At 39.1% G+C, this 23,017-nt stretch overlaps 1 protein-coding gene across 3 annotated transcripts in view; it reads left to right on the plus strand.

Annotated features, from left to right (window-relative positions):
- Positions 1 to 22,721, plus strand: part of LARS2 (leucyl-tRNA synthetase 2, mitochondrial) — an 88,699-nt gene extending 65,978 nt beyond the window's left edge. For all 3 annotated transcript variants that reach the window (XM_075418844.1, XM_075418843.1, XM_075418845.1), the window contains 6 exons: positions 827 to 1,009; positions 4,596 to 4,765; positions 5,806 to 5,883; positions 7,955 to 8,066; positions 16,903 to 17,030; positions 22,408 to 22,721. In XM_075418844.1, the coding sequence (XP_075274959.1) occupies positions 827 to 1,009; positions 4,596 to 4,765; positions 5,806 to 5,883; positions 7,955 to 8,066; positions 16,903 to 17,030; positions 22,408 to 22,587 (851 nt within the window). In that variant the 3' untranslated portion in view covers positions 22,588 to 22,721. The remainder of the gene's footprint in view (positions 1 to 826; positions 1,010 to 4,595; positions 4,766 to 5,805; positions 5,884 to 7,954; positions 8,067 to 16,902; positions 17,031 to 22,407) is intronic.
- The last annotated feature ends 296 nt before the right edge of the window (positions 22,722 to 23,017 follow it).

Below are 23,017 nucleotides of genomic sequence, written 5' to 3' on the forward strand. Positions count from 1 at the left end.
CTCGCAGTCCTAGCAAACAGACGACCTATTCAGTAGATATAAGGAATGTGATACATGTATAGGAAAAAGTGCGGTTTCTCAAGTTCTTTCCAGTGCCTTTGCTGCATAAACCTGGAGCAGCAAGTCTTGGCTTGGGGACCTGTAGCAACAACAGTGGTTTGGTCATATTTGCCTCCCTTAAGCACTCCTCCCGCACAACCTTGTTTTCACTGTTCTCCTGCATACAAACCCCATAAGTCAGTTAAAACCCAAAAAAACCCCCTTATATTTACCACTGGCTGCTATCCTGTTTTCTTCCAGAAAAGCTAGGTCTTTTCTGTGGTGGATGATTTTACTCGGTTGCACCTTTATCAGTATAAATGCCCCTTTCCATCTCTAAATTCATGTAACAGGAATAACTTACTGCAATTGAAACCTCTAAATCTGGTGTTTGTGAAAGTTAAGCGCAGGTCAGAACTGTACCAAATCAGTACATCTATCCTAGGAGGTTTTAAATCTCGTGGTTATAACAATGTTTAAATCTCAGGGGCTATCAAGTTAGCACATAGGATGAGCGCCAGATATGGCTTCCAAATGGTAGAGAAGACTTTCTGTCATGATGTAGTGGAAGCAATGTGATGCTATTTGTGTTAAAACATTAAACTAGGAAAAACTTGGGAGGGAAGAGGGTGTTTACAGTCGGTGTTCTTCCTCTTTAAGCTGTTTGGAAACCAAAAAAAACCACGCTAGAAATAGTTGTTTGTTCTTATGCTTAGAGAACAAAATTAACTGCTGTTATAAATCAATAAAATTTGTGTTAATATTTTGCGTATGTCTTAATATTTAGGAAATGAACCTGTTCACCTAAAAACCGGTGAGAAGCTCCAAGCTGCATGGGAAAAAATGAGCAAATCTAAGCACAATGGAATAGACCCTGAAGAATGCATAAGAGAATATGGTATTGACACTCTACGTCTTTACATTCTGTTTGCTGCTCCTCCAGAACAAGATATTTTGTGGGATGCTAAAAGTAAGTCGGATTGTTTCTGTTGTTTGGTTTGTTGTTTGTTTTTTTTTTCCCAGTGTGTTATATTTTAAACACAAAATTAATACAGTTCTCGATGCCCAAGTTTTAGAACAATTGCATCAAAAAAGTATAATGAGCAGGTTTTATTGTTTGTTTCTTTTAAGAGAGGGGGTCACAACTGTCACTGACTGGCAGGCTTGCAAGATTATTGCAAGCAGCTTGACTTACGAGCTAAAAGCATGCATAAAAAGTACTTCTAAGTGGTATTCTCTTCTGCAAACTTGGACCTCATTCTCTTACTTTTTTATTAGCTGTGATTGACTGAAGATTATTACTGTAAGATTATTCTGTTCATTATGAGCTGCTTTTTAAAATTATGTCAGATTATGGATAAAACTTTGCAATATTTTATTATTTCCATTTATTTACATGTATGCAATGGCTTTTGTAAGCTGGACTATAAAATACTTTTCGGAAGAATCTCGTTAGAAAATAATCAGAGTTCCTAGTAACTAGTATTTGTATGCACGTGACATTTTAATGAGCTTCTTTCCTGACTAAGTAAAGATTTACCCTCCTACGCACTTATTTACTGCCACCATGCGATTTGTCATACTGACAGATCTTAATTTCTTTTATCTGCTGTGGTTCACACATTTTAATGTAGTCCTATGCATACATTTAAATCTAGCCCTCTTGTTGCATAAGGCTTTAATAAAACACTGCATGTCTGGTTTAAAAAGGTATACTTCTTCATTCTTTCTTGTATTAGCTTCTTGCTACGTAGTTCGTCCTGCACTAAGTATTATTTCAGTTGGTGTCTGTCACCCTTTACATTCATATGTGTTCATTTATATTTTATTGCACTGTTGTATGTACTGGAGGAGTGGGCTTTGGGACTTTTCTCAGTTGGCTTTCTGTCACCATCTAATCACAACAGTGCAGAGCTAGGCATATGAAAAGGTCTCTTAAAAAAGCCAACCACTTGGAATCAAGCCTTAACACTGGCATCCCTAACAGCGCACAGGTACATAATTCCCTCTGAAGCAGCTAATTCGGTGATGAACAATCTTTTTCCTGTATTTTTCAATCTCAAAAATAGAATAATTAAATTAGTGTGAGAATTATGGGTACAAAATCTTAGTTGCAAAGTATACTAGAGCTTGGTAGTTAAACATTTTTTAAGAAAGCTAAGCACGTGCAGGTATAATGCTTGCAAAAATGCATTTAGTCATTCAAACCAACCTGTTTACCACTTGAGACATACAAAGAAAGATTTCTGAGTCACTTTGTGTTAAAAGAGTACTGGAAAATATGAACAAAAGGAGGTGTTAGCAGCCTAAAGATACTTCCAGGGGAAAAAAAATGGGAAGTAGGTGAAAAGCATCTCTTAAATCTTTAAGGTTTGGTCTGAATTTTGCTTAATGATAACAAAATAGTGAATGTGTAAAACGATGAAATCAAGTTGTGGTGGGTTTGACCTTGGCTGGATGTCAGGTGCCCACCAAGCCACTCTATCACTCCCTGCTCTTCAGCTGGATGGGGGAGAAAAATACAACAAAAGGCTCCTGGGTCGAGAGAAGGACAGGGAGATTGCCGTCGTAGGCAACGCAGACTCGACTCAGGGGAATTAATTTAATTGGTTACCAGTCAGAATCAGAGTAGGGCAAGGAGAAATAAAACCAAATCTTAAAACACCTTCCCCTCACCCCTCCCTTCTTTCTGGGCTAACTTCACTCCCGATTTCTCTACCTCCTCCCCTGAGCGGCATAGGGGCCCGGGGAGTGGGGGCTGTGATCAGTTCGTCACACATTTTCTCTGCCTCTCCTTCCTCCTCACACTCCTCCCCTGCTCCAGCATGGGGTCCCCCCATGGGCTGCAGTCCTTAAGGAAGGGGCTGCTCCAGTGTGGGGGGTCACAAGCCCTGCCGCAAAGCTGCTGCAGCATGGGCTCCTTTCTCTCCATGGGCCCACAGGTCCTGCCAGGAGCCTGCTCCAGCATGGGCTCTCCATGGGCTGCAGGGGGACAGCCTGCCTCACCATGGTCTTCTTCACAGGCGGCAGGGGAATCTCTGCTCTGGCACCTGGAGCACTTCCTCCCTTTCCTTCATCACTGACCTTGATTTTGACATATTTTTCCCCCTCACATATTTTCACTTCTCTCTTCCAGCTGCTGTTGCACAGCAGTTTTTTCTTCTGCCCTTTTTAAATGTTATCCCAGAGGTGCTACCACTGTCACTGATGGGCTCGGCCTTGGCCAGCAGCGGGTCTGTCTTGGAGACGGCTGGCCTTGGCTCTGTCAGACACAGAAGAGGCTTCTGGCATCTTCTCAGGGAATTACCCCCATAGCCTCCTTGCTACCAACACCTTGCCACGCAAACCTAATGCAGAAAATTGTCTTATTTGGAGAATATGAAATACTGGTTCTCAGTTCCCATGATCCTTGTCTTCACTGGATGTGTTTTGGTAGCTGTTTGAGGATTGTCCTTCAGACTAGAGCCCTTGTCTTTTCAGCAGTGGACATGAAGGCAGGGCCTCATGTCATTCTCTCCCCCTCTCCACTGGTGTGGGCAAGCAATCTTCCAGACTATGCAGGACCAGATGTGGTCAAACTTACCCAGCAGCTTATTACACCATTACTACAGTCTGGATAATGTGAAGCCTACCGTATCTAGATGGATCTACATGGTGGTCTTTTCAAGTGCAGTTGGTGGAGCAGAATTGGAAGCTCTTGCCAGCTGGGATGTCTTAGGATACGTTGATACTGTGCAGTGCAGTGTGATGTAGTGCTGTGCACTCTAGCAGAAACACAACATGTCTGGAAGAAGAGCTAAAGTCGTATTAGTGCCATACCTCAAGCCATACCTTCACTAGTGGCTCTGCAGCACACCATGTGGAGGACCTGGCTGTGAGCCGCAGCAGTAGCTTGGGGCACCTCTGTAGCGTGGACCCTAGGTCTCAGAAACACGTTCTTGAAGCAGCCACAGAGCAGGACTGATGCCTGTAGGGTCAGCGTGAACAGCTGTATAATCTCCCCATCCCAAACTACGCTGTGTCAAAAGATGGTACCAAGGATCAGAGCCTATGCTCATTAGCACAGTAGCATCTCTGTAGCAGCAAGAGTACATGTAATTTCTAAAACCAAATTTTAGAAGAAATCTCTCAATTCAAAAAATGTGTGTGCGTATGAGTGTGTTATATAGGTATGTTTGTATTCTTCCAGGAATTTGAAAACTGAGAGCATGCAGAACTGCTTTGTTGAGTCATTAAAACACAAGATGAGCATTCTAACATTGACATAACATCGGGTTGTTTTACAGATTTAGCAAATACTGTTGCTGTATATATGTTTTAAAGTCATTACAGAAAAATACTTTTAACTTATTGATTTCTTTCCATTAAGGCAACCTAGCATTGTTTTTAAATAATAATTTTTCATTTAAACATTTTGACATTGACATTTTTCATTTAAAATACTTTTTTTTTTTAATGTTTAACTCTAGTATTCAGTTTCCTTTCCATTTTCTTTAAAGCTTCCTGTTCTTTCATTGTAACTGAAATTTGTTTCTGCTGTCTTTCATTAATCTCAGCTGATGCTATGCCAGGTGTTCAGAGATGGCAGACGCGCCTCTGGATGCTTGTAACCAAACTTATTGAAGCAAGGACTTCTGGAACCGTGCCCAAACCTGAGCTTCTGAGTAAGAAAGAGAAGGCTGAAGCCAGAAAGATCTGGGAGCAGAAGAATCTGGTGATTTCTGAGGTTAAAAGAAACACTTACATAGTTTGTAAATTACTAAATAAGTTGCTTCTTATGCTAAAACCATATGCTTGACTTACAGAGCCAAAAGCGTTTTCCCCAGATGAGTAGCTCTTAATTTTTAAGTGAATTGTTTTCTGTGTAAGTAATTTTATTTACCTCCAAATCCTATGAGATAGAATTTTTTTTTGCAAAGTAGTAAGATTTGGATTGGCAAAATTTCTCTGCTGTGTGCCTCACTTAACCGATGAATGTTATGGCATTAAAATGGTATCAGTCTGGGTTTCGAGTAACTCCATTACAGTAGGAAAGCTATAGGTGAGTTATGCAGATTGTCCCTAACAAAAGCTCTTGATCTGTTTGCTTCACACCTCATTATCATGCCTGCTGTTTCATATAGAATAAAAAAAAGTTGTTGGTGAAAATATATTAGCATACCCTAAAGAAACAAATTACTGAAATGACTGTTCATCTCTTCTTATGTGTTGTCTCATGCTGTGATTAGTGTCAACTCAATTATCCGAGACTCAGAAGGAGACATAAATACCTGCAAAATGAACTTAAAATATTTTTCTGCAGATAAAAACATTTCCTGATTTAAACCCTGTGGTGCGGGACCTTCGAGATCTTTTACAGACTTTAGAATTATAATCTTGCGATCTATGCACAGGCTTTCACCAGCATAACTGGGTTTACAAGTATGGAGGCCTCTTGTAGGGTCAAAGGGAAGATATTTTATTATAGGAAATAGAAGGTGATTGCTAATACACGGTTCTCATTGGCATTGATTGAAGCTTTTAAAATTCTGAAACAGAGGGGAAGGTAGTCAACTGAATTTTTGTAGGATTATTGTTTTCCCATACACACATGTGATTGCATATATGATGTGTTTGCATGCCAAAGTGATTTTCATGTGCGAGATAAGATGGGCATATTTGACAAATTGAAATTGATTGCCAATAATTTTTTTTCATTTAAAAACGCAATATTCCATGTTTGGAAATTTTAAGTAATTACTGATAGACCTTTTCTTCTCATACAAGGTAACAGACTACTTCACAAAGGATCATTTGTTCAATGCAGCTATTTCCCGATTGATGAGCCTCACTAACATACTCCATGTAAGTACGTGATATTAATGAAGGTATTTTTCTCTCAGACATTGTTCCTGTAGGTCTTTATACAAAGCAGGAGCTGGCCCAGCTTTCCGTAAGTCATTTACTGTCATAAACTTTGCTACTAAGTCGAGAGCCTCGTTGAATTGTTCAGTTCAAAAGCAGCATGTTCTAGTATCCCTGTAACCCTGAAATACTCAGTTTCGCAGGCAGACCTTGGTGGTATTAGAGCCACTGGGTTCTGATGCTTATGTCTGCATACTGTAATTTCAAAAGAAGACATTTTGTTTAGCTCTGGTTTTTGTTCTCTTTTGAGTTTAACCAAGTTGCATAGATAGCTAAGTATGGTAGTACATTATAGAATTACCAAACATTCAGATTTAAAGAAAAAGGTTATTCTTTGCAAGGAAAACCACACGTAATCTTACATTCATCAGAGACAGCTCACACCACTGAACTGTCTGCCAGTAACAGTGTGCGCAAATTCCCCTTTTTAAAGCAAATGTAAAAATAACTTGCTGTTTATCAGCCAGTGGCTATAGATCAAACAGAATAAACTATTATCATTATTTTTGTTACTACTCTTAGATCTGGTTGAGCAATCCTTCAGGCATATAATGATAACCTGATCTAGACCAGAAGTAAAAAAAAAAAAAATTAAAAAAATTGGATTTTTCAACTTCTTTATTGAAATACCATTTTATACCTTATGGGTTCCAAGGAGATTATTGGTAGGGTATGCACAAGTGCTGTACTGAGAACTTAAGTCTGGGACACTGTGTGGTGTTGGGAAAGTGACACATGGTTCTTTATCTCCAGCTCAGTGATTCGGATGCATTTTGGGCTGGTGGATTGTGATGAGTGAATGTTTAAAAAAAAAAAAAAAATTAAAAATCAGTGTCCTACAGACAGCCAGATGTTTGAGCACTGACGTATTTCTTGACCAAAGAAGTCAGTGCAGTATCTTTCAAGAACAAGTTTCCGTATAGCGTGCTGACACTTCCTCTTTCGCTCCCATTTGAAGGGAGGAAGTGGGGAGGTGGGTGAAGATTAAATATAGAAAGCAGGTAGTAGTTACTACAACTTAACTCAAATCTAGTTTGCCCTGAGCTCATTAGTATCGGTGATAAGAAGATGCCATCTGACAACATTTGTGGTCTGTGTCAAACAAATCCAAGGCCAAATTGGTTTTGGATGATTTTGTAGTAGACAGGAGCAGGTGTTCATCACACCCACCAAGTAATTCTCATAAGCTGACGTGTGTTGACATTTTTCTGTGCTGTTTCATTAGAGGGGTGAATTACAAAATAAATACAGAATCTAAATTTACCATGGGATGTAATCTGTCAAACAAGCAAAGAGAGAAAAAGTTTGTCTGGCTACTTTTAGTGCTATATCTTTTCTATTAAGATACAATAAATAGAGGAATGAAGGTTCGAATTTTGTCAGTCTAGCACCTTTTGCAAGAAATTGGAAATTTTCCGTACCAGAGAAGCTGAACACTTTACTAAAGCAATCTGAACATCAAACTGTAAAAGGCTGTGCTGCACTTCCATTCCCAAAGCTTCCTTCAGCTCTAAAGCCTCACTTTGTCACTACATTCCACGTTGCTGAAGCCGCTCTACGATCCTGTGCGACTGAACCTTATCCCTATAAAGACTATGCTGCATTCAGCAGAGTTTGACTCTCGTATACAAGTACTTCACCTCTTCTCAGATAGCTCTGTTTTTATCTAAGATTGCACCTCTAGAGGTGGCAGCAATCAGAATGTTTTTGAGGGCCACTGTTGTCCACGTGGGTATGTGGTCAGACTCCTAGAGCAGATCCCCAAGGGTCTGCATCAGCCTCTTCAGGATCAGTTTCCAAGTGTCAGAGACCACTCTGTGACCACGAGTTGTGATTTTGATTCTCCAGAACTTTTCACAAGTTTCCAATTTATTATGAAATTATGCTGTCCTTAGCATAGACATTGATTTTTAGGTTTTATTACTGCATTTTGTTCTTAATTAAACTACTTCCTCCCCCCTTCCTCCTCAGAATATTAACAATTTGTTTTCTGTTCCCTCTTTTCACTTAGCAAGCTTCTCGGCAGCTTGTTCTCCACAGCACAGAATTTGAAGAGGCTTTGGCTTCACTCTGCATTATGGTTGCGCCTATGGCTCCACACATTGCGTCAGAGATGTGGAAAGGTATTTACTGAAATAAACTTGTTATTGATGTTCCAGGATAAAAGGCAAAAAGTTTGCAAAAGTGTCTTTAACATAGTAGGTGCCACTTATCGCTGAATTCTGCATCTGTCTTGTCACCTTCTGTCATAATTCCCAAACAAACTTGAAACTTGTGGTGTTCCCAGATCTCTCTCTCTGCTTTTAGTTTCTTTCCCCTTGCATACAAAGGTGGATTTCTTGAGAATGCGCAGAGAAAGGGAGAAGGAAGAAAAATTTAAGACAGGACTTTCATGAGGAATCCATATGCCAGCTGCTGTCTGCTGCTGTATATGGATGGTGGTATGAAGAGCGAACATGAGGATAGAAGCAGCCCTTTTTCAAACAACTGTTTCAGAGTCTTTGGGCTACACATATTTTATTTCAGGAATTCAGGCAGAGAGAACCGTGTCAGAGGGCTGTATACTAAAAAGACTAAAGGAGTATTCAGTAACAATCCTACTCTTGCCGAATTCCCCAGAGACTGAGAGACGTTGTGCTGCAGATTAACCTCTTGTAAGGGAATGGTAGACAGGAAATCTTTTTTTAAGATCTGTCACAGTTGTAAACCTTGAGGTGTGAATCCCGAGTGGGCTAAGTTGCACGGTGCTTCTGCAGTTAAAACCTGTGAAAGAAGGGACATGCATGCCAGAGTTCAGAAGTTGCACTTAAGGTTTGCTGGGAGAAGTCCCAAGATGTGTGTGGGAAGACTGGAATATATTCTGCATTAAGACTGGCCACAAATTGCTATGTGTTTTTGGACCTAATGTTAGCTTTTGGATGCTGTTTTAACAGTTTTATTTTCTTCAACAGTCATCCTAAAACTCTGTGCATTCAAGGGTTTACAGAGCAGAGCTACTAAACTGCTTGTATGTCAGAGCTGTGCATGGCCCTGTAGTAATGTCAACTGTCAAAGAAAGGCTGCCCTGGTTCAAAGCAATAAGATAGGGGCAGAGACTCTGGAAAGAGCAAGGTGTATTAGGGAGAGTGGGTTTTTTTCTGGGTTTTCGTTCCCAGTGTTTTGAAGATGTCTTAAAACAATCTTAATTGTTTAGAATAAAGAGTGGCACCAGACAGGATCCATCTGGAGAAAGCTACTTCTGGTCAATATTCTCTTAAAATATGAAGTACCATCTAATAATTATACTTACATGGAAGTAATTGCCACGACTTTGTTTCCTCATTGGTTGAGATGGAGGCAGAAGAGGTCCAGGCTAATTACTTAAAACATGCAGTGCCTTGTGAACTTGAAATTCAAATACATGTTAGGCAATACAGAATTATCAAATATGTTTGATAAAATGACGAAGAACACCAGGATGTCTTAATTAATTAATCTTAACTTGTCAGAGGTAAAGCTTAAACCTGTAACATTTTGAATGTTAGAGAAGGAAGTCTTTTCTTACTACTAAAATCACTGGAGAATGAGAATGATCAACGTTTTCTGGATCTCTCTCTGATTTAAGAATGGAAAGGAAGCATATGGAAATTGGGAGTGTATTGTCCTCAGCGTCTGTCTGCCTTTAAAGATAGACTGTTGCTTGATTGATCCAAAGACTGTACATTGTAATTCAGTGCAACTAGTGTCTAAAAATATTGTGTGATTATTGCCTGAGGAATTTTATGACTAAACATCAAAATCACAATCTCTTTTAGCATGATCATCATTACATTACATCAAAGCTAATAAAGAATTTTATCAGGAGAATGTATGTGCATTTAACTACTGCGTTGTGGTAAGAAGACTGTATTCTTTTGAAATAGCCAACATCTAGCAATTCTGTCCTGGGACTGGGATTTCTGGTGAAAAATGTCTTAACTATAGTCTAGAGAAAGATTCCCCAAGTTCATGTTCTGAATTGCACTCTGGTTCCACCAAGTCTTGTTGCTCTTCTGATGTAACCAATTTCTTAAATGTTATTATGTACAGGTGATGATGCTTTCTTATTTTAAATAATCGCAGTGTAAAAATTAAGCTTCCTAAATACTCTGTTTAGTTTTCTTTGTGCTTTAGTTCTCCATACACACTCAGTCTCTCTTTGTACCTTGGCTTTACATCTGAATGCAGGGATAGTGCTGCTTCCTCTCTCACAGTCAGGAAAAGGACTTTGTGTAATATTAGCTCTAAAGATAGCACCTATTACAGTGAACCCCCACACTTTGATGGAAGCCTCTGTCTGCTATTGTAATGCCAAGAATAAAGAACACATAAGCAACATATCTATAATTAAATATTGACATTTCATTCTAAAATAACTTGTACGCAGCCTTTACATTTTGTTTGGTTTAGGAGCATTTTTCTTTCTACAGGCAAAAATGAAACTGGGAAATCTGGAAGCCCTGTAGTTAAACAGATAATTTTGCAGTTGAGCAGGAATGCTGGTAGGAACAGTGACTTATGTCAGCTCTGAACCACATTACTCTTCCCTGTGTATTAAAGCTTTTTTTTTTTTTTTTTTTTTAAGAAAAGGGATTTTGCTTTCTTATTAGCGTTTCTCATTAGAAAGTGTTTACTACATAAAGAGATAGGTTTACTACAGCCTTAAAAGAGAGAGAAGAAAAGAGCAGTCTCATGAATTTTTACTGTTTGCATTGTGCTTCACAGGATGAATACTACTTTTACTGTTGCGTTGTAATCTCTCTTTTGATGCTTTTCTGATCACTGATTATGGTCCAGAAAACATTTAAGAAGAAATTACTATAGAATTTAAAACTAAATGTTAAATAATGACCACCTACAGTAAGACCCTGACTTAGTGTATTGTATGGTATGAAGTTAATTCTGCCAAAGGTTTGAAGAGAGCTGAACCACAGAACTATAGACCTCTCTGGCTAAGCACCTGGAATGAGGCTTTGTGGAGGTAATAAAATTACTTTTGACAACTGGAAGCTTTTCTGCTGGTGCAAATAGTGTTTTTTCAGTTTAAAAGATAGATGTTCTTGACATTGAAAAAAAGTCAACCAACCTTTTTTCCTTTTCTAGTTTTGGAATAAAAAGCTAGGCAAAAGAGGCCAGCATCTATAAATATTAAAATCTTGAAGGCTCTGATGTCCAAGAATATCTGATACTGTTAGATTTATTCAGTAATAACATAAAATGTTCTCCTTTGCTCGAATAAATAATGTTTAACTGCAAAACATGTTATGATAAATTTTGTTTCTCACACATTTTCTTAAATACTTGCATTCTTAACGCATTTATATTTAAATAGCAAAAAATGCTTTTTTTGCATTTTAATTGATTTCCACTTCAATCTAAAGCTATTTGACACAGATCACAATGAAGTGTAAAAAAAAAATAATTGCGCAATAGATTGTAAAAATTAAAACTTGGCCAAGTGTATAAATTTGTATGTGCGTATCCTCTCGGTTAGCAAAGAAGTTCTTTGCAGCTTTTTTTAACTGCAAGTCAGTCCATCTTAATGATTACCAATTAATGAAAGTATTAGGAAAATTCCAAAGATTATTTTAGAGTGCTAATTAAAGATGCTTTGCTTGGCATTTTAAATAATGACTAGCAGCAGTGATATAAGTAATTTTGATTGTAATAACGCTATCCTGCTATGCAAGAGTGGTATCAGAGTTGGTTTGAAATTTTAGCTTTTTCATCCACTGTGGGTTTTTTGTTAGTTGTTGACAAACTTTACAAACCCAGAATTGCAGTTTGATATCCCAAGGATGCTGCTGATGTAGGGTGCAACTTTTAAGTATGATTAAAATAAAATTAGATAGATTCAAGGTACAGCAATTTTTGTTCTTCTGCGGCCAAACAATTATGCTCCTGTGTGGCTTAGTTCATATGTGACCATCATCTTCTCATGCATCGGGTAGAAACAAAGAGTTTGGTCTGTCTCTGAGCTGGTTGAAGAGCGTACTTCAGTATTGGCAGTAAATATTTCCAGTCTGAGTGAAGGAAAAGCTGCTATTGAATGCTGTTTGGTAAGTGCCTCACCTTTCATCAGCTGAACAATAGTAACCCAGTGCTTTGGTATTTTGTGTGTGAAGGAGTTCTTTCTTCTGCTTAGAGGAGGAACAGTTTTCAGTATTTCGGTTTGTCAGCCTAATGGTCTTAATTGTGCTGTGAATACACTGGTTTATCGCTCCGTAACATAAAAAGCGCCTGTAGCCCCTCAGTGTGGGAAGAGTTCATCCGGCTGACATCTTGGCAGTTTATGAACACTAACAGGATGAGGAAATCTGTTTCCTTCCTGAAACCTTGTATCTGAGGAATATACAGACACCATTGCAGAGCTGGGTGTTTTTTTTTTAGTTTGTTTGTAGTAGTACAGTATTTTGCTGTCCAGACGAGGAAATGAAACTGCTTATTGTGAGTTGTTAAATTTTTATTAGAGATGCCACATGAAAGATATATACTGATGATAAACACATCTGAAGATTTATTGAAATTAAACATGTTTTTTTTGAATTTGTAGCGATATAATTGTCTTAGCAACATTTTAACTGTCACTGCAGTAGCTCTTTTGCAAGAATTTCTTTATCTGAATTCAGTCCTTACTCAAGAAGGCTTCTAACAAATGCTTATAAATATCTCGAGGGTGGGTGTCAGGAGGATGGGGCCAAACTCTTTTCAGTGTTGCCCAGTGACAGGACAAGGGGCAATGGGCACAAACTGAAGCACAGGATGTTCCGTCTGAACATGAGGAAGAACTTCTTCCCTCTGAGGGTGACGGAGCACTGGAACAGGCTGCCCAGGGAGGTTGTGGAGTCTCCTTCTCTGGAGATATTCAAGACCCGCCTGGACGCGGTCCTGTGCAGCCTACTGTAGGTGTCCCTGCTTTGGCAGGAGGGTTGGACTAGATGACCCACAGAGGTCCCTTCCAACATTCTGTGATTCTGTAAAGAATAGAGGTGAGTAGAAGCTAATTGATGTTTCAGATTTTAATTGAAAATCTGAATGCAGAAATCCCCTTTCACAAATCCAAGAAGAAACATAATTTGTAATTCAAAAAATATTTTTTTCTTCCAAGAGTATTAACCCAAAGTGAAGGATAGTAAGTCTATACAAATGGAGGAAGGCAGATCATTTTCAGAAGGTTAAAAGGATTCACGTGGAGTTTGCTGAATTGGAAACACATTCTGGAATTAGCTTTTAGTAACCCAGGCTCTTCACAACCCACCTTGCTGCTCCACATCTGTCACTAGCGAATGTATAAAATGAATCCCCTAGTACTGTATTCAGTAAATGTAAATTTTCCTGACTTTACCCAGTTCTGTACTACTCTACCAGTAGTAGAAGACAGTTTTTCTCAGAGCTGTCTGGAATTGGCTGTTATTGTGTTGCTATCGTTTCTTTGAGATTGCAGACCATTTCACATATGACTGACAGACGTATTCCCCCTTGGCTGCAGAAGGGTGTTTCGGATATGCAGCTTGCCTGAATCTGTCAGATAGGAACATTCATTAAATAGTAAGAAAGCATATCAAGAACAGACTAATGCGGTAATAATCCTGTCCTTGGAAGAGGCTGCATAGTGGAGTAAGATACTGACCCAGAGTGCTTCTTCACTTACCCTTACATACTCCTCCTCTGAACTTTTTTTTTTATTGGCTTGTCTGCTAGTGTGGTGGACTTTTACTTAACACAGATTTCTACTGTTTCAATTTTGCGAAATCCAAAAGTCATCAGTGTTTGGATAACGCAACCTCACAGTCACCTTATACCGCCCTCTCTGATCTTCTTATATCTCCTGTTAGAAAATCCCTAGTCCTAAACTCTGATACTGGTGTTGCTTCAGATGCCTCATTAACTTCCTTTTATTGCCCATTAAGACTTCCGTCCTCCCTGACATTTCTGCTTTGTGAACCTTTCTGGGCCAGTGCTTGTCCCATGCCAGTTTTTACTTAGTTTACTCCATAATCACATCTTTTTATCTTGCTTACATAATTTTGTGTCCAACTAGCTGCACTATTACTGGCATTTTACAGATAATTTTTTCTGGTGCTTTTTTTCTGTAAGACTAGAATGACCTTGCTGTCCTAATACCTTGCTGATACACAATTGCTTCCACATCTTCCTTGTGAGATCTCTTTAAAATGAGAATCTGCTCTTTCCCGCCAAATAGCACCTTAGGGGAAGTATTATGCTTGTGAAATACTCATGTAATGCTAATAAAACATTGCCATGAGCTGAAACATTGTTAGACTTGTCCTGTCCCCTCCTTCTCTCAACTCACTCATTTATAGTAATATAATACACATCTGACTTGGTGTTTTAACTTGGGCTCCAATGCTGTGAGTTACTCATTAGGGAAACTTTGTTCCAGTATTAGCTTGCTAGTCAGTAGTAAGTCAAATGACGCAGATCCAATAGCAGGATGAGGGCTTCAGATTGAGCACAAGTATTGTCCTTGATCTGTCCTGTATGGCTGTACAGATGTGTACATATAAGTAAACGGCTTACAGTAAGTAAAAGTGTACTCAGTTGCCTTTCTGTCCTACGTCTGCTAGAGAATCTGTGGCTGTAAAAGCAAAATATATCAAAAAAATATAAAGCAAAATGCACCCTGCTTCATAAAGTGCATTTCACTGGGCGCTTTCCAGTACATTAAGAAAGTAAAATAGGTTCTTGATGTTTTCACAATAGAAGTCCGTGAAATTATCAGTTTTTAACTTCTCAAACAGTGTTTTTGTGTCAAGTGGGAAGGCTGGAGGAGGGTTCTGTCTGGGTCCTGACAAGCGGGCCATCACCATTCTGGATCATGGCAATGAAGTTTCTGATCTTTCGTGTGTTGCATTTTGGAATTACAAACCAAATCATTGCGTCTGCTGTGTCCTACAGCTCACCAAATGTGAATAAAGGCAGGAAGCCAAACAGGCAACATAACTAAAACCTTCATTTTGGCTTCCTGTCAAACTCTGTTTTCTGAAACTAGTTCCGTTGACTTTCGCACTTTTTTTTTTTTAATATAGATGAGCTCATAGCTCATTTCGTAGTGAGAAAATAAACCGAAAGATTGGCATTGTGCTTAGTCACACTTTATCTGCTTCAGAATACATTTTAAATTTTTTTCTTGATAGGTTTATTAGGACTGACAGCCTCCATGGGGATTAAAAGTGACCCTGGTTTTGCTTTCATAGATAGAAGCTCTTGATTTAGGTTAGAAAGTGGTTTTTAAATAGTTGAAGAATCCACTTCAACAGGAAAATAAGGAGTGGCCAGTATGCATGCTTCTGCCACAAGGCATGTGATCACTTGGAAAGAAATGAGCTCATCTGGATGTTCAAAAGCCAAAAATGGAAGAATCTAGCAGCTGTTGTCTTTAAAGCCAACGTGATAATGAATCACCAATGCAAAGATTTTTTTTCTGCTTGAGTTCCTATCTTTTGCTTTTTTGGTTTCTGAGCTACTGCTGCAAGAGAAAAAAATACACAAAATCAGATCTATTGAAGTGTTTTAATCAATTATTTACCTAAAAAAATTGTGGCTTAGTTGATATTGTTAGGAAACGTGCACGTTCTTGCTTGCCGTGAGGAATAGCTCCCACTGGTCCACCTACTGCCCCTTTCTGATCATTCAGCAAATAGCAAGGCTGTGTGTCGCTTTACCCAAGTGCTTTGTCTGAAAAAGCGCGGACAAAAATCTGGCAGATTTTTCTGGAGGAAGTTGCGTTCTCTTTATATCTCTGTTGGCTGTTGTGTGCTGTATTAGTCTAAACAATCCAGCTAGGTGAATTCATGTGTGTGTTGCACATGGGTCGGTTTTGCTGCTGTGTCTGCCATTGTGCTGTGTTTTGAAGAGCTTCAGGTACCTCAGTCTCAACAGTGAATCTTGTGCTGATGGGTTTTCTTTATGCTCTTGCTGGAGTTTCCCTAAACCATATGAGATTTCACATACATTTTGCAGCTCTGAGTGAAGCATGTTCTTATAATAAGTTTTAGTCTGTATTCTTATTCACACACAGAGAATGTTTTTAATTTAAAAATCCCCTGGCTTTGTGAGAATCGCAAGAGCAATCATCATCAATATTGATCTTGTTTGACAGCCTCTTTGTCCTACAGCTGGAGTAAACAGCAACATAAATCCCACTCAGAAGCTTTTATTCAGTTAAAGAATGCAGCTTCAGAATGAATTGCATCCTATTCTCCTGTTACTTAAACAAATCAGGAATTAATTGTCTTGGGCAGAGAAAAGCCTATTTAATAAAAGGAGATCACTTATAGCCTTTTTAGGAGTTTCTAAAATGAAATCAAAGGATAAGGTGTTTCAGAATGTATGCATGATAAGAAGGAGAGCAAGCTGTGCAAAGTGCTCTTATGTAGCACCTTTAATTTGTGAGAAGGTAGATACTTCAGAAGATATGAGAAAATCTTGCAAGTAGATTGACTTGTAAATTTAAAAACTACCCAGCATATTACAGATGGTAAAATAATAAACCATAATTATTTATCATTTTGATTGTGTTTTTAGTAAAATTTTAATCAAACTGGTGGTGTTATTGAAAAAAAAAGTAGTATTATGGTTGAATTCTGGAAGTAGAGGTCAGCTTGTGTTGCAGTATTACAATTTAAAATAATAAGCAGTGGTCGTCTGTGCTTTTGGCAAAGTTTTGGAGTGCCAATCCAAATCTAAAATGTGCCCACATTGTTCATGTTAGCATCCCTACACATGGTAGAAAACAAGCGCTTCGAAGATGTATGTCTTTCTGTTTATAATGTGCTGTGTGCCGATCTAAACAATGTTATTTCCTCCTAAGCGACTTGCTTTTAAAGTCAACTTTATTCTGATCTTATTTATCAAATTCCAAAGATTGAATGTTCTGGTTACAGTACAACTGAACATTTGACTGGTTTCATTTTCTAGGTTTAGCACATACGCAGAATAAACTTTGTACTCATCATCATTGGGATGCTGATGTGCTGTACCAGTCCTGGCCCAAAGTAGACCCAGAGTACCTTCAGCCGTCGGATGTTGTGGAGATGTCTGTTCTGGTAAGAGCACTTCTTTTATTTTCAGTGGTGGCCAACTAATGCGTTACGAGCTCAGAGGATGGCAAAATTTCTGCTCTTGTGGAAGTCAGTTGCCTTCTTATGTGGCTCAGTGAAAGGTCAGACAGAATCGAAGCTGCAATTACTGTTGTGCTGAGAAATTAAAATGGTTTCCTAAACAAAAAAAGGAGCAAGTCTGGAAGGGAGATGATCTAAATATAAATCTATTTGAGTGACTACATATTAGTACCTGTGGAGATTTGACCAATGAACAGCTGTGGGCAAGGACAGTACAGTCAAAACTGCGATCAAAATACAGGTCCTTCCAGACTTTTTTGCCTGACAGTGCATTTATCAACTTGGCCCTCTACAAAAATGTATAATTAGGTGACATTTCTTGTGGTACCTGTAGTGCTGTGGTTGCCTAATACCTTATCGTAAGCTGGGTGAAGTTGCTGTGATTTTTGCCAAGCGATGTTTCCCCTCTGCCTTGGGCTGAACGGCTGGCACGTTTCAGCAGAGCATATTTGCAGGAATGGGGTTGAGGAGAAACAGGTAGCTCTGCTAACATTAGAACTGTGTTCCAGTGTCTCTTTGAGCTCGAACACCTTTGTGGTCTAGGGAAAGAGCTGGCAGTTCAGTAGAACAGTGAACAGAAAACGACATTTAGTTAACATGTAGTTTTCCGCCACGTGTGTGTGCACGTGCACAGTGTAGTTTACTCTTCTTTCCTACATCTATAGTTAACTGGTCTGTATTCAGCGTGCTCCCAGGCATCACCAAGCTTTGTCGTTCGATAGTGCGCCGTAGCAGCAAGTGCCACTGCAGGCCATGGAGGGACTGCCTGGAGCCAAGTGCATGGGATCCATGAGCAGAGTCTCAGCTCCTCCATCGACCGACTCCTGGGCAACCTGCCTTCAAGTTCTTCATGCTCAGGCGTTACGATAGTCTGTAATTACATAGTTGCATACTATCAGTTCTGCAGGACTCCTGCCTTTTTCACTGTGCACCAGACAATAACCGTTAATACACCATGCAGACATTCTAAACTTAAATGTTTTAAATGAAACTAAATGTTTCAACTTAAACACTTTTTGTCTTTCTGGACATTGAATGAAATGGAGCCTCTAGAAGAAATGTCATTTGGTCATGTAAAACTGCACATTCTCTGCGTGCGTGTGTGTAAGAGAAACAGAAGCAATGCATTTTATCTGTATTTTATTCCGTTAGCTCCTTTGGGTAGAAGGAGTAAGGCAGTTGGGTTATTTTTGTTCAGCTGGGTTTTCTGAGGAGGAAGGAAATTGGTTGGATTTAGGGAAACTTGTGTTGCTGTAGATTTTCTTAATCCAAGTATCTTTGCAAATAATTTCCTATCTTGCCATATCGATCAGTCAGTCCACTTGAACAGAATGAGAAATGCTGCTAAAATACTGATTTTTTTCACGTTCAACACACGTCCTTAGCAGAGGCCACAGAGTATGTGTTTCTGGAGGAAATTTCCAACTGACATCTTTTCTCAAACCAAGGAGGAGGACTGAAGTGCCAGCTGGGGTTAATAGCAGACTTAGCCTAATATTCACTGTGGGCTCATTGCTTGCTTTCTTGCTTGAAGTGATAAGCATTTATTTATACTAGTAAAAAGGTCATATATCACAAAAATCTTTGCTGAGGTATAATCACGTTGCTCAAGCTTAAAATAACACTTCACCTTCAAGCACAGCTAGGAAACATCTTAAATCCCAGTGTTCAATTTATAAGGAAGTCATGAATGAGAAATTGTGTAATTATAGGAACTTCTTTGCAATTGTGGTTAAAGCAAACATTATTAAATATATCTTTAAAATAACAACTTCAGCAATGTGGGGAAAACTCTGAACTCAATGGTTTTAAGACTATATGACTGAACATGAAAGCGCCTAAACACTTCACTGACATTTTTCTGCTGACATTAAAACTTCCTTCTCAAAAAAGGAAACCAGAAAAACAAAAATAAATTTTGCTTTAAAAACCATTATGAAAATTATTTTTGTTTCTTTTGCTGGTTGACTTTGTCAAAGTCATAGCCCTGTGTAGAAATCTTGGAAGAAGAGAAAAAGCAACCACCATGTTCTCAGTCACATATGATGTATGCAAACACCTTGCTTAGTTCTGAGAAAGTGAGTGACTGGAAGACCAGAGAGACAAGTTCTTTGTTTGAACTAGGAAGAATTCTTAAAAATAGTGCCTGGGGGGTGTGCCTGGCTTTCTACTGCAAGAGTAAGGCAAAAAGGAAAAAAACGGAGGAGCAGGGAGAAATCACCATAAATGTGAACATTTTAGACTCTTGTGGACACTGTAGGTTTTTGTGTGGCTGTGAAAATAAATTGCCCTCATTAAACCAAGAAACACTCGACATAGGGAGGAATTGGTTAGTTGCAAAGAGGCAGTGTCTCTTCACAAGGCTGCACAGTCAAACCGAGTCTTTGGGCCACAACCCTATTCTTCTCAAGACATCAAACTGCCTCAGGCTGCCAGGGATTTGCCTGCGGAGACATTATGGGTTTATTTCTCTTGACACAAAATACTTCATTATTTCCTGTCTGTGCTGGAGTTATGTCTTTCCATATTTAACCCAAAGCAGCAAAAGCACCCAACTCGCTGCCTCCTCTGCTGATACAATACAGATTGGCTGCAAGAAAGACATTTAAATTCACTAGCTATGCATGGTATCTGTTATTCTAAATCTTATTGTGATGTTGAATATTGTTAATCGTACCATGTATTGTTAATGCTGTGAATAATCTGACCTGAATGGAGTGTGCATTTCATCCTATGAGCACGCTTCTGACTAGCATTCCTCACATTTTCTAGGTGGTGCAGAACTGTTAGTAGCTGTGGTCTTACAACTGGTGTTTTTTCTAAAATTAAAATAAAAAAAAAGAAGTTGATGTAATTTTTCTTGCTTTGGCATATGAGGAAGGCCTAAAAGTGCACAGATATTTATTTTCCTTTTTGCTTCTCAGAAGGAATATGCATCACTGGTAAAAAAAAAAAAATATTTGAGTTGAACTCAAAATTCCTCTCTGCAGCCTCCAGGTGCTTATTTTTCAGTCTTCTGTGATTTAATTTCATCCTTCATAACCTCTCTAGTTCCCTCTAGCTCCCTCTAGATCCAAAATAGTCTAAAATGTCAAATGTTTAAAAAAAAAGGGGGGGGGGGGGCGGAGAAAAGAAAAATTAACAGTTTCCTTCCTCAGGGGAAGAAAGGACCCAGGCCTCGTTCATTTCTCCTCTTGTAATTTACCATGGTTTTTCAGAGAAACAAGGCTGCCAGCACCCAAGTTTCTTGTGTGGCACTTTTACCTGGAGCTGCCAAGGGTTATGCTGGTCTAGTGAGATACAGAGAGAACGACAGAGGCATAGCAGGTGTTTGTCCTGCTGAGAATCTAACCCCTCGACTAAAAGAATATGTGAATAGGATGCTTGTTACGTGCAGCGGGTGATTAAATCTGCAGATGCGTATTTGAAGAACGGCGTTGACACGTTTGACTTCGCATCACGATACCTGCGATGTAATGAAAGCCATGCCGCAAGCACGCGCTGAAGTTGTAACCAATCTGCTGCTCAGTAGGATTGTCGGGCTCAACTCGCAGCGCAGTGTGGGAAGATGAGGAGAGATGCTGTGGGAAGGTACACAGTGTCAGGTCGCCCAGGCTTCTCGACCTTTCTAGGAAAACACAACTGCTAGCAGTCATTTATTTACCAAGTTGATTTAGACCGCTTGGCTTTTCTGTTGAGAACAGCACCAGATAGGCTAGCTGCGGCAAGTTTCCCCCTGCCAACATCCATCCACTGGGACGTATGAATTTGCATTTTGGAGGACAGTGAATGACATTTTAACTAAGCAGGCATAGCTTTGAACTGCAGACTGTGTGTCCTAGCAGCAAGCTGACAAGCTGGCTTTATATACTCACTAAAACTGTGTCCATTTGGATTTTACTGTTTTCTTTTTCCTGTGGAATGCTGTTCTTCTCTGAAGTGCCCTGTCAAGAACAACTGCTTGTATTTATTTTTCACAGAAGCTTTAAAAATGAACTTTTCTGTGTTTTTCAAGGGATTTACTTTGCACAAGGTGCTAAAGGCAAAGTTTTAACATAGCCGGCCTTTTATCGTACCACGTTATGGATGTGTGTAAGAATAGTTAAAAGCCTACCTACATTATAACTGCAAATTAATGTCAAGTCTAGTGAAAAAAAACAGAAATTACTCATCCCAGCTGTATTTGAGACTTCATCTTGTTCCTTAAAAATATTTACCAACTTCCTCTCTCAGAGAATTGCACAGATTATTTTTGTTTTCAATAAAATAGAAACTGGCTAAGTGAAGTAGGTCTCTGTCATTCGTGCTATGTTGCATACGTGTATCCTGGATACAGTACCTGCAGCAGATTTTCATGCAAGTAATCTGATTGAACTGCATTTAAAAATTCAAATTATTTCATTTGTGAAAATGTGGGATTGATATTCTTTTCATTAATCTGCTGAAAGTACTCCATATAAATCTAAAACTTTTATAACAATGAACTTTATGCCAGTTCTAGAAAGGTACTCAGTAAGGCTTTGTAGTCTCTGTCTATCTACTCTTACTGGATGACAGAAAATATTTATAAGACTGTTTTATAAATTAAGGTGATTCCCACTGAAGGCCTCAGTTTTACTTACGTGATTCTGCCCTGCTGATGCAAAACCAGCGTGGAAGGTGCTCTGAAAAGCAGCCACCCACAGGAAAGTATTACCTTATGAGTGGCTGTCGTCTTGTGGTCAGTGTTGGCTTAGTGAGTCATGCGTTTAGTACGAATGCAACATATAATGAGTTAAAGCCTATTTTTCTAAAAATGAGCGATGATGAATCCTGCAGACATCTTTTCAGCCACAAATGTTTTTATTTTAATAAATCTTGCGTTTGAATCTCTGTAAGGAACCATTTAGCTGTAACGAATCCAAATTACAGCGCAGAAGTATGTACAAACCAAGATGCCCACCATTATATTCACTCTCATTATTCAGCTGGTGTAACTATCATGTTTTTAAACTTAAAAGATTGCCACATTGCATAATCACATGCTGCTTACTAACTTCAAAACTAAGACTTCCTATGGCCACTTCTTCAATTTTCCTGGAGCATTGTGAGTCAGTTTCATTCTCTTATTTTATGGTAGATGGACAGGACGCATGGAGAGTTCTGTCCTCTACTTAGAAAGTTTGGTGTTGCAGAAAAGAGAGTTTGATCCACTTTACCCCCTTCCCCATGTAATGAGATGGATTGGATTCAGGAAATGAAATTGTATAAATCAGTCTAGTAACTTCTGTTTTTTCTTGTTTTCATGTCTCTCTCTTTTCAGATCAATAACAAAGCTTGCGGCAAAGTTTTTGTGCCTCAGCAAGCAGCCCGCAATTCTGAAGAAGTCCATGAGCTAGTTCTTCAGAGTGAACTTGGAGTCAAGCATCTCCAGGGAAGAACCATAAAAAAGGCCATTCTGTCTCCCAGAACTGCCCTTATCAACTTCTTAGTGCAAGAATAGCAAAGGTTCTGCTGGGCTGTAAAAGGGAACCAGAATCTTTTGAGATGAAACCAATTAAAAAATACCAGTTATGGTTATTTAAATCTTATGTAATGGTGGGGGAGAAAAGTTATTAAAATCAGGTTGCTGCCAAATCTTCGTTTCAACATGAAGCAATGCTCAGAATTAAAGTTTCTTGTTGTTTTGGTTTGGCCTGGATAAATGCCAGGTGCCCACCAAAACCACTCTATCACTTTCCCTCTCAACTGGACAGGCGAGAGGAAATATGAAAGAGAGGTGTGGTAGACACACCGGAAGGCTGTGCTGCCATTCAGTGTGACCTGGATAGGCTGGAAAGTTGGGCAGAGAGGAACCTGATGAGGTTCAACAAAGGCAAATGCAGGGTCCTGCACCTGGGGAGGAACAACCCCATGCATCAGTACAGGCTTGG

The sequence above is a fragment of the Opisthocomus hoazin genome, chromosome 4, assembly GCF_030867145.1.
Source record: "Opisthocomus hoazin isolate bOpiHoa1 chromosome 4, bOpiHoa1.hap1, whole genome shotgun sequence".
Classification (NCBI taxonomy): domain Eukaryota; kingdom Metazoa; phylum Chordata; class Aves; order Opisthocomiformes; family Opisthocomidae; genus Opisthocomus; species Opisthocomus hoazin.